The 12,500-nt window shown below is 35.4% G+C and overlaps 1 protein-coding gene across 1 annotated transcript; it reads left to right on the top strand.

Moving 5' to 3' along the window:
- Positions 1-288: 288 nt before the first annotated feature.
- On the top strand, positions 289-12,219 carry LOC149901103 (uncharacterized). Its single transcript, XM_090111442.1, has 3 exons — positions 289-661; positions 5,587-5,810; positions 11,187-12,219. Exons 1-3 carry the CDS (start codon positions 544-546, stop codon positions 12,081-12,083), a joined length of 1,239 nt encoding a protein of 412 aa, XP_089967568.1. The 5' UTR covers positions 289-543; the 3' UTR covers positions 12,084-12,219.
- Positions 12,220-12,500: the final 281 nt, after the last annotated feature.

The following is a 12,500-nucleotide window of genomic DNA, read 5'->3' as shown; positions in this document are numbered from 1 at the left end:
AGTTGCATTATGATTTTCTGATTTCTGTAAAGCTTTGAAAATTATTAAGAATATTATATAACTGTATTCTTTCTTAATGCTATTAATAATTATAATGATTTGGAATTTGATAAATTTTTATTTCTAAGTATCTGTTACAAAGGGTGCGTTCATTTTATTATAATATTTTTCAACTTTTAATAACAGTATGTACCATTAAATAATTCTACCCAACAATAGATGGCGCATGACTTTTACATTGTCAGATTGATACACACGTAGTAATCGAGTAGTGGGGCACGCTTTACGCGCCATTCATTCATGGAAATGCCGTCTGTCAAGCCAGTAGCGAATCGTGATGCGTGAACGAATGACAATGTAGTGCGCGCGATATAACGAACTATTTCGAATTTTTAAAATTAAAAACGAATTTGACAGTTACTTATAGACATAGTTATTGGATTTTTTTCTGTTTGTTGTTGAATAATATTGTGATTATCGTGGATTATTGAGATGTTTAGTGCAGTGTTTCTCTGTGATAATAATATGTTGTGGTGACAGGCAATGCTTGTGGGGGAGCAGTCGCCGGCGCCGCGGGTGGTGGCCGGTTTGCGAAAATTACGCCCTGAATTGACACCGGGACCCGTGCCAACGCCTGCTGATCCTAATCTTAGGATATCAGGTCAGTTTTTTTAATAAACACATAGTATACCAACAAAATAGTTAAGATAACTTAATGTTGTAAGAAAATCTAATGAAATGTCAGTTTGACCCACTATGATTCGTGATCCTGGTCATTGACCACAATGTTTATAATCTACCCATCTACCCACTTTCTATATTTTGAAGAATGCGTAATATTATTAAAACACTCGCCAATTTCAAAACCAGTTATCATATCAACTAAAACTATCAAAACTTATATTTCTTGACGTTCGTTTTAAAAACTTATAGCAATTAGCAACAGATAAGTAGGTAATAATTTTAATTTGTTAGACGTTATATGAGGGCCAAAGGGGTCAATTGGAAGTTGGAACCCGCATAACTAACATAATAATTGTTGAACATCTGTTAGGGGAATGGTAAACAAAGCGAAACGCGGAATGACCTCAAAACCTTCATCTTCATCACATGTTATGCCTATTATTTAGTAGGCATTGCCATTGACAGATGAAAATAAAAGATCCACAGATAACTAAATAATCAGTACGTAAATAGAACGCCATAGGTACCTAGTTCCGATTTGTCCTTTTATTTTGAACTTTGCAAAGTTGTTGCTATAATAAAGACTTCAATCAAGAATCAAAGAATCAAGTGTTGTTTTAATGAACATAATATTAAATAACGTGTGTATTGTTACTAAATACTCTCACGCTAGGTAGGTATGTAACTGTAGTCATCACTTGAGATATTCTTAGCCATTGGTAAACATGTTGTAGCCAACCCCACAAAAAAAACATTCTGTTTTGCGTATTTCAGTCGTAGGTATTCGAAATAATGAAATAAATGCGAAAGTAACTCTGTCTGTCTGTCTGTTACTCAATTGAACCAATTTGCATGAAATTTGGTATAGAGATATTTTGATACCCGAGAAAGGACAGGCTACTTTTTACCCCGGCACATAGGATAGGTTTTATCACGGAAATCCCACGGGAACGGGAACTATGCGGGTTTTTCTTTGACTGCGCGGTCGAAGCCGCGGGCGGAAAGCTACCTAGTTTCTGATAATTATGAAAATAAGGATGAAATTAATACGTTGACGCTAACTGTTTATCTGCTTATTAATAAATTAACGTTATAATTGTCTATTGTTCAAGCTATTTAAATATTACTTTCTCACACTTTGCAATATTTTTTGTAATAAGACTTAAATTTGAATACTAACACTACCTACACTTTAGTTCCTTTTACTTTTCAATTAATTTGTAACCGATGTTCCCAAAAACTAAGGAAATTCTCATTTAGAGCGTTTTTGAGTTAAATTGATCATCCAGATTTTTCCTATGTACCTACCTACATGTAGTAATTTTCGTTTACAAAGCATAATAAATTCATGTCGTCTTTTTTAAGTTTATTTAAATACAATTCTATTTAAATACTAATTTTACTTGAATACAATTCTAAAAATAAACTAGTAATTTCATTTAAATACAATTCTAAAAATAAACTAGATAGGTATATCCTCACTCACATCTTCGTCATAATATTTTCCTTACATAGATAATTCTCTATAATATAAAAATGAATCCCAAAATGTGTTGGTAAGCGCATAACTTGAGAACGGCTGAACCGATTTCGATAATTCTTTTTTATTATATTCCTTGAAGTACGAGGATGGTTCTTATGTAGAGAAAACGTAAATATGTACCACGGGCGAAGCCGGGGCGGACCGCTAGTTATTTATAAAAATATATTTTCATTATGAGATATAGAGCCTCATTATAATAACCTAATTTTTTGTCCAATCCCTGAAGTGCTCTTATTAGTCCAATTATGATAATTAACACGTTTACATGTAGTTTACTTATTAAGGGCCGATTTTTCAATGCTTGGATAAAACTTATCTGTCCAATAAAGTATATATATATATATATACACGATAATATTAAACTGTCACGTAAACTGTCAATTAGAATATGTTTTTAAAATGGTAGTTTTATACATTATTCGACGAATAAGTTTTATCCAAGCATTGAAAAATCGGCCCTAAAGCAACATCCGAAACAAGATGGTAATACCTACATGCAAATTATGCAATGTCTTATGCCAGGTGTTGAATCTCAATTAACATTGAACAATAATTACATGATTCATCATTTGTATCAGATTTACGTCACGCATTTGCTGATCACGAAAAAAATTCAGGTAATTACCATTGCATTTAAACGTGTTTGTATATTATTAACATAAACCCTAGTTAATCGTTATGAAAAATGATATTACTTGAGTTTATACTTTGTCGAACACATTTTTTTTTTTTTTGTGGTGTCTCTCAATGTTAGCCAGAAGGGCTTCTACATTTTAACGCGGACGCGGGGTTGAACTGTAGGTTCACCCTGGTTCGAACACATTTGTGAGGTATATTTTTAACAATTAGCAAAGGATTGTAATTTTCTAAGTAATACGGCTTACGAAACAAAACATACCAACAGACGAATACAACCTACGTGGTAGTACCAAAATTTTGATGACTGTTACCAATAACATTGGAGATCAGGAGATACCCAATACACAACATGTTATAATAATATTATCTAACCAAAATTAATGCATAAAACATTTCACACATTCAAGGAGATTCCACTTCAAGGAGAAGTTATTGCTGATGCTTTTGCGAACATATATCTATGACCATAATCATATTAAAGATATGTAAATGACCACATATTTAAATTCCGTTCAAAAGGATATCCTCTGACCTTCCGATAGTGTGATATATGTATCTCTGGGAGGTCATGGGAGCCAACTAAAATGTGCATGTCTTTTCTTATGCTCATTCTGATCCTATGATCAACTTGAATGATACATTTTAATAAATTAACTCTAGTTAGGTTTGTCTTCTCTTTTTAGTAATTTCAAAAATTTCTCCTTAAAAAAAGTACTTAATGATTTTTTTCGTAGCAAGACAACTATAATCGATTATGAGCATGAAAATACCATAGAATTCATTAGTTCCATTATAATTTTCAGTAAGTACATAATCGTAAAGAATTAGTGGTAATAACACTGCAACTGTCGTTTTCTTTTATGTAAATCTAGGTCCTGTTCTTATAGCCATTATCTTCCGGGTCTTTAATCTGCTAGTCAACTTTAATCTTGCTAACCATATTTGAGCAAAATATAGATATTTCTTTTCATTCATCTGTAATTAGTTGTAAGAAAATTTCTATAATCACTATTCACATCAGGATCTAAGTGCTCGATTATTAAAAATCTATACATTTTCACCCATATATACTTGTTATTTCGCAACACAGAATTTGATATGGGTATTATCTGTAAAAGTAAAAAGAGTTAACGCCCAACATTATCTGCATCTGACTCAATGCTTGTTTCGCAACGCCCACGAAATACATTTTAATTCAAATGTTTCTTTGTTGCTTATATCGCGTTATAATTAAGTGCCAACTTTGCCTTCGAACTTATGTAAATAACTTCCGAATTTCATTATCTCGAAAATAGTCTGACGACAAGCGTCTGTGCGAAGTAATTTTGTTTCCTTTGTCTTATTGTGGTTCCTTGATTTTGTGCTTGATATTACCAAGGTAATTGCTCAAATTCAAACTTCGATGCATTAAAATATTATGCCGATTAAATGTAACTATAGAAACAAAAATAGCACCATCACGGTATCTGTTGTTTAATTTTTTGTTTCCTTGTTTTGTTGTTGTTGTTATGCTTGACCTTACCAAGGTAATGTTTAAAGCTCAAATTAAAAGCCTAGTTGTATTAAAAATATCCCGACTAAATGTTTATTTTATAGATCCAAAGTAGCACCATCATGGTGCAGTCAGCAGTGTAGGCTATTATTATTTTGTTTCTTGTCATAACACATTGTTCCTTAATTTTTTGCTTAGGTTTACCACGGCAAATGCTCAAATTCAAAGTCTAGATGCATTAAAATAAGCCGAATAAATGTAAGAATAGAAGCTAAAGTAGCACCATCACGTTGTCGGTTGTTTTTTTTAAGTTAGCTGTTTCTTCAAAGCGTAAATTATGAGTAGGAAATATTGATGTTTCGGCTATGGATCGCGTGCGGTCTGTTATTAAAGATAAAGTAGGTTTATCGGACGAAAATTGACCGAAATTGGGTCGTGCTGTTGTAACACGTTACTTCGATGTGGATTTATTGAAGCAACAATGAACTATAACAAGAGTTGTTTGGAAACAAAATGGTTTGAGAGAGTTAAGTGTATCATCTTTCGAGCGCGCTCTTTATGATATGATTAAAATTAAAAAAAGAAGAAATATTTGAAAAATCGTATCGCATGTTAGATGATTGTATTTTTATAATTGAAATCCGTATACAAGCAAAGATAGCCAAGTCTTTAAATGAGTCATAACTATCATACTTTTGTTGGTGTATCTAAACTCAAATGAGAATGCAATAAACTTGTAGACTATTAATTTGGAATATTATGCAAATGGCTTATCTTTACTTGACCTAAATGACCAAGAAAAGATTCATGTAAATAAACATGTACAAAAATGAACGTGTTAGGTGGTATGAGCATACATTAAATTTTGAACGCAATTTTTGTAGATACATGTTCTGAAAAGCAAAAGCATTGTGGAATAGAAAGACGGCAAAATACAATACCTAACTAGGTATTGATTTTAGAACCAGTATGGTAGTCACTAGTCAGTCGTAGGTATTGCTCTGGGAATATCATCACATTGATACTGAAATATGACTCAATAGACGGATCCGTATATTTTTATGAAATTTTGCAGAATAACAATATAATATGAACTTGTCCAAATAATTGGTAGAAGATAAAAATCTTTATAATCTCATGAATCATTCAGAAATACTTCCCGAGTTCCTCAAGTAGTCTTTAAGTAAACCAAGAGGAAAGATTGACTAACACTAGTATTTTCCCCCAGGTGTCCTCCGACAGTATTACAAAGACGACGACGTATCATGGGCCTGGGTGAGGTGCGCGATCCGAGATGGCTGTCTGCTTGCGTGGCGGGATGGGACGTTGCCGCGCCGCCGCCCAGCCGCGAGGTTGCCGCTCCGGCACCTGCACCTGCGAGCAGCTGTTAATCTGCAGAATGCCTTCCAGCTCTCGCGGCTACTGGATAACGCTGTGGTCGCTACGTTTCAGGTGATTATTTGCTGCCTAGTGTTTGAAATAAGGTGCTTAGTGTAAGCATTTAAAAGTAAGGCAAAAAACGGATGTGTTGCGTTTTTAATTGAAGCACATGATCAAAATTGGGACAAGAATTATTGTTCCTTTCGACAAAGATCGACTCTATGTTTTGAATAGATTCGATTATTAGTTAAATTTAACCCCAAACTGTTTGTTGCTAAATATAACTATCGAAATTCGAAACGTATTATAGTTAAACATGCGTTAATTCCTACTAAATAAAAAGTTGAATAGCTTTCTCACAACCCTAAAACAATCACATTATTAATCACATATTGTATTACACTTACAACAGAGCAATTTGCACATCAGCCAACTTAAATGAGTCCCATAGATATGATCTGCATTCTCAACGGATGTAACATAAGTAAGCGATGTAGTCATAATGTCGAGTACAATATAATTGCTATAGGAACGAGACGTTTATTTCAAACATAATATCGTAATGCAAGGAACACGTGTGAACTGTTGAATCGAGTATCGTTGATCGTATTGTGTCTGGTTATAAGGCGTTGATACACGAACGGTTAAATAAAGTTAATTAGGTACTAGTTTTATATAAATAGTAATTACTATACGTATAGTATATTGTGTGCAGTAATGCTAGAAAAGGCGGCTATTTCTTTTTTTTTTTTTGTGTGGTGTCTCTCAATGTTAGCCAGAAGGGCTTCTACATTTTAACGCGGACGCGGGGGTGAACTGAAGGTTCACCCTGGTAGCGACATGCACAAGGGCGTCCCCCCTTGACGGGGACCATGAACCTCGGCTTGAGCTGTCGCTTGAGTGGAGGAGGCCAGAAGGGCCCTAATCGGACGGGGGCGGCTATTTCGTCAATATGTATTGTTATAAGGTATAAGATACACGAGCGTTGAGCGGTTATATCGATGGAAACCAGTGCTATGTCATATGTATTTGTAAAAGTTTAACATTTCGTGTCTTTTATTTCCGTCTTTTTTGATTTATTGAAATGGATAATTAAAAATGTGATTTTTATACAAAGAATTTTGTATTCATCAATATTGTTTAAATAATTCGCACATCTATAATATTATCTAATAGATGTGCGTATATTTATATAATAAAATGGAGATCCCCCTTTATCTTTTTGTTATTTTATTGTACGATGGGCGAAGCCAGGGCGGACCGCTAGTTTCATATTAAGTTTAATTCTGGTGGTCTTCTCATAAAGCATTTGCATGCCAAAAAACCAAAATATCAAATTCAGTAGGTATAGGTCATTTTATGTCTTATATTTTAACCATTATATGTCTTATAACCATATTGTACATAATAATTATTATAATAATATATTTTACAATCTACTGAAATATGTACGGTACCTACACTAATGATAATGTTAGCAGTTATTAAATTATTATCAAAGGTCATGCAGCATAATGTGTAATTAACAATCTTTTCATTGTTTTGTACTATTTCAAACGATTTCAAAACCCATAATTTAGTGTTAACAAATTTTGCTTCATTTTTATTTTTTACGCAATGTTATATGATTAATTGTTAATTAGTGTATTAAAACATGAAATAAATTAAAATCTCAATACTTATTTAAAAGTGTCATTTCTTTGGTATCGAGTATCGACTAAAACAATTCAATTTGGTATAATAAAACTAGTTTTTCCTAATAAATTTTACAGTTGTGTTAAAATCGACAGACTTCTAAACAACCTTTGTTTATTTTTTAAGGTGTCAATTACACTATCCGATGAATAAATGTATTGAAAGTCAAATCAAGCATTTGCAGTGTCCCTTCGTCCAGCATACTCACCATGGTGAGTATTACAATCCTGATATTTCATGAATGTCAAAAAACTGTTCTGAAATAGTGCTAAATAGTGCCCAAAGGAAAAAAATAGTGCTCTTGTACTTGCGAAGTTATAGCCATAGTTCGATGAGTATGCTGGACGAAGGTTTCGCCCAGCATACTCACCTCCGTCCGGAGAATCTGTATACGCTTCAAACATAATTCATACTTCAAAAAATAGTTCCCAAATAGTGCCAAACGGTGCCCAAAAAGAAAAAACAGTGCTCGAATAACTTCGGAGTTACAGGCTTCGTTCAGTGAGTATGCTGGGCGTAGGTTCTACGCCCAGCATACTCACCTCAGTGCGCGAATATCGAACGAGCTATAGGTACAATTTACGTCTCAAAAAATTGTGCTTGAAATAGTGCCCAATATCAGTCCAATTTTTGCTTGACTTTTGACCTAGAAAACCATTAAATTTGATTGTAAACTTCTACATACATTACATTGAGTACAGTCGAATACAATATTATTAACTTTCTTTCTAACAATTTTTGTCTTGTGTAAATTATTAATTGTCTATGTAAGGGAGTATTTACTTTAGAATCGCAATATTATTAATTACACATTATTTTAATAATACTTTATAATAATATGATTAAGCCTTCGCGCGTCGCATGGGACCCCGGTAGCTAGGAACAATGATTTTATATATTTTGTCTAGATCACGGCGCTTGAAGGATTAAGATATCAAATGAAGTAAATCATGCATGAAAAATAAAATTGCTGTTATTAATGCTTACATTACAACTGACAAAATTATTCAAAATAATCATTTTCCGGATCAAGGACGGTACCACAACGTTTACGGACTGTTATTAATGCTTACATTACAACTGACAAAATTATTCAAAATAATCATTTTCCGGATCAAGGACGGTACCACAACGTTTACGGAATTCACCTGTATTCCTCATGTGATAAAGTTCAATATAGTGTGGCAGTAATGGATGCACGTACGGTCAATAGGTATGGGGCTTACGACGCGCGGCGCCCGCGACGCAAATGAATATGTTTATGTTTAAATACTAGATGGCGCTGCCCTAACATCTTACGATTATTAGACAAGACTGATCTGTATTTTGAAGGTGATAAGGGTCCATTTTGTGTCACAAAGCAATCGAAACGAACAAGCGCTTCTCAGTTTCTTTGTTTGTTTACTTCGTCGCACATCATTATAATAACGCCGGCTTTTGAGTTTGACTACATAGTGGGTTGCAAAACCAAACAATGTGTTGGTGATGTCATTATTTACCTATATAAAATTGTGTATCTAGTACGTAATCAATATAGGAGCTGCACCCAAATCAGTAAGTATATTTCAATTTATAATAGTAGCATTTAACTAAATTGATTTTACACTCATTCATTAATTGCACTGTAAAACTAGGTAGCAAGCGAGTTGTTTTTTACAAAAACACGTTCATTTTTTCGTTGAATATGACACTGTACACTTAAAATTAAGGACATGCTTAAGAAGTTTTAAAAATGAGTACCTACTTAGTTACTTTTTTAAAGGTTTGATGTAGGTAGGTACACACATAATAACGTAATGTAACTTGTTTGTTTATCTAATTGGATCTCAAATACCTATTTATATACCTACTTCTGCGGAGGCCTGGTTTTATCCTCCAATTCTACTGGTTTTTATTCAGACAAACACACAATGCAATGAAGTAATAGTAGTCTGTGGTAATAGACTTCATTTACGCTTAAAGTTTCATTCATTTATTATTATTTATAAAATATATAATAATACATTTAATCGAAAGTTTTTGACATGTGAGAAAATACCATAATTATTTCCAATAACATGAAGTCTACAATTAGAAAGTTTAATATTTTTGTCCAAAAACATGTGTCGACGACTGTACCCCATTTTACGTTAGTATGTAGAAGTTTACATTAAAATTTAATGGTTTTCTAAGTCAAAAGTCAAGCAAAAATTGGACTGATATTGGGCACTATTTCAAGCACAATTTTTTGAGACGTAAATTATACCTATAGCTCGTTCGATATTCGCGCACTGAGGTGAGTATGCTGGGCGTAGAACCTACGCCCAGCATACTCACTGAACGAAGCCTATAACTCCGAAGTTATTCGAGCACTGTTTTTTCTTTTTGGGCACCGTTTGGCACTATTTGGGAACTATTTTTTGAAGTATGAATTATGTTTGAAGCGTATACAGATTCTCCGGACGGAGGTGAGTATGCTGGGCGAAACCTTCGTCCAGCATACTCATCGAACTATGGCTATAACTTCGCAAGTACAAGAGCACTATTTTTTTCCTTTGGGCACTATTTAGCACTATTTCAGAACAGTTTTTTGACATTCATGAAATATCAGGATTCCATGGTGAGTTGTGGTGAGTATGCTGGACGAAGGGACACCATTTGCAAGGTAGGTACACAATGTAGGTATGACGTTTCGTCTAGACAAAGGCTACGTAAATAATGCAATTGAATTTAATTTTATTAGAAATTTACATTTTTTCTGGTCTGTAGTAAAAAAAACAAACAAAAACTCTGCGCAGAGTAGAGCCACGTAGAGCCGCGTGACTAGATTTACATACAATATTGAATGAATGCAACTTAATATTACATACTAACTTGTATATTATTATTAATTAAAATTTTAAAGTAACATTATAATCAACTTTACTTTCTCTAAAAAGTATTTAGGTAAGCCAAAGTGTAAATAGCTACATTTAAAAACGTTCGTACATTAACTCGTTACATAAGAAATAAATTAAAGATAAAAATTTGTAACGGAGTCATTACCACAGCCCATTCATATGGTAATAATATGTTTACTTATTAATTGATAACACGTAACCAAATTAGTTTACGATTGACTTAAATGTCAATAATCGAGGTCATGTTTCTAGGTATTCGTACTTCTTATTATTCTGCTCTGTAGACGTCCTTTCACGCTAGTGCATTTCTGTTTAAACTGAAAATCTGAATTTATTTAATGAATATTATTATGTAGTTATCTATTTCTATAATAAAATAAGTAATGTATGAGTTTCTTTGTATGTAAGGCTAATAACAACCGGTAAAATATTTTTTTAAGAAAAAAATCTTGTCTAGGATCCTATTTCACGTTTCTGACATGATGGGGACAAGCACAATGAGATAAGATGCTCTTCAAGACGTTTGTTCCCCTTCGTCATTCGCCTTTCTCACGATTTACCTTAAATAGACCTCAATAAAGCGCAACACCCGTAAATCATCGTCCCTTTGTGCGTGACCTTTGATGGGCCCATTACCATAAGAAGGGCTAGAGCGCGAAGGTGTTGATACGTAAATGAAACACGTTGTGACGATACTATTTTCTACATTCCATGCGTACAATTCTAGTTCTGTCCCTTAACAATTCGTTCACCCTCATCCTTTCTCAACGTTTCCGTTGGAAATATTCAAATAGCCGTCTACATTATTCATCCCATGCCAACAATTTAACGAGTTAATTATTATCAATGATGAGTGTGTATTTCTTTGTTACAGGCTTGCAATGCGACGGAATACGCGCGATGGGTGCGAGCACTCTGCATAGAAATCTTAGGACAGACGCCATTACCACAAGTGAGATTTTTGGACGTGTTGCCAGCGGCAGACACATCTAACCGCAAACCAAAGACAATTCAAATGAACACATCAATGTGTCCTCCCAGACCGCCTCCCAGGGCGCGAAGAAGATTACTAACAGCGTCTGAAACTCAGTTACCGAGAGATCACTCCCCAGCAGCAACGGACGAGGGCATCGTCGTAGAAGACGACGATTACGACTCTTCATCCGATCGCAGCCTCGACCTATCCCTTTCTCTCGACGCGTTAAAAACTATAGACGTTGTAGATGCACCTGTACGTAAAGCGGAAGTCATAAAATGTAACAATTGCAGTAAATTGAACGGTAGCCCTCCCCAACATCACACTCTTCCCCGGGCGAGGTCCACAGACACAGAACTGGGACGACATCGATACCTGAAACGCTGGGAAGGGACAGCCGGTGGAGCGGAGAGAGGGAGATTCGCGATGGAAATGGCCAGGCGCAAGACTGCGTCCTTAGAGAACCGAGCGAGGTCTTGTTCTCCAAATGCTCATGAAGTAGCGTCTAAGTACGTCCCGGTGCGAGAGCGACGCGCGTTGTTCGAGTCACTGTCACAAAGCGGTGGAAGTTTGGCGCGGAGCAGCGAGCAGCTGGCGCGGCCGGTGGCTGTGGCCGAGACGCCGCGGCGGGCTACGTCACTCCACGACCTGCAGGCGCCGCCCACGAGGTCGGTCAGCGACTTGCGGCAGTTCTTCGAGGCGGTGGCGCGCGGCGCGGGCTGCTCCGGAGTGCAGCGTTTCACCGCTCCCGCCAACCCCGTGCCGCGCGCCTTCATATCGCTCACGTGCGCCTGACCGATCCAATTGTAAATATTGTAGATAGACTCACGGCGTGGACCGCCGACCGTCTCACTAAGTCGTTCGTTTTAAGACTGTTAAAAGTATTGTTATAAAGTACCTAATATAAATGAAATAAAATGTATTAACTATTCTTCGGTGATTTTATTTTCTGGCACCATGACCCCCAGTCTTTAGTTCGAGAAGAGACAACCGATGAACTTAATAGCGTTGCGACTATAATAGGCAACTAAATGTCACTCATTGCGCTCGAAAGGTCGCCTTGAATTAGTCCTTCACACGGTCGTGTATTGTTTGGTTCTTGCAAAACATTCACTACGAACACCTTCACTTTAACCTCTACTTTTTCTAATACATTGTAATCATAATTTGATTTCATTGTTCCCTTGATGCTCAATAGAGAATTTCTCAATG

The sequence above is a fragment of the Colias eurytheme genome, chromosome 17 (genome assembly GCF_061535395.1).
Source record: "Colias eurytheme isolate Ceu_HAF_F1 chromosome 17, ilColEury1 Martin Lab GWU primary, whole genome shotgun sequence".
Classification (NCBI taxonomy): Eukaryota; Metazoa; Arthropoda; class Insecta; order Lepidoptera; family Pieridae; genus Colias; species Colias eurytheme.
The sequence above is the reverse complement of the archived record's forward strand: the minus strand, read 5'-3'. Positions and strand labels throughout refer to the sequence as shown.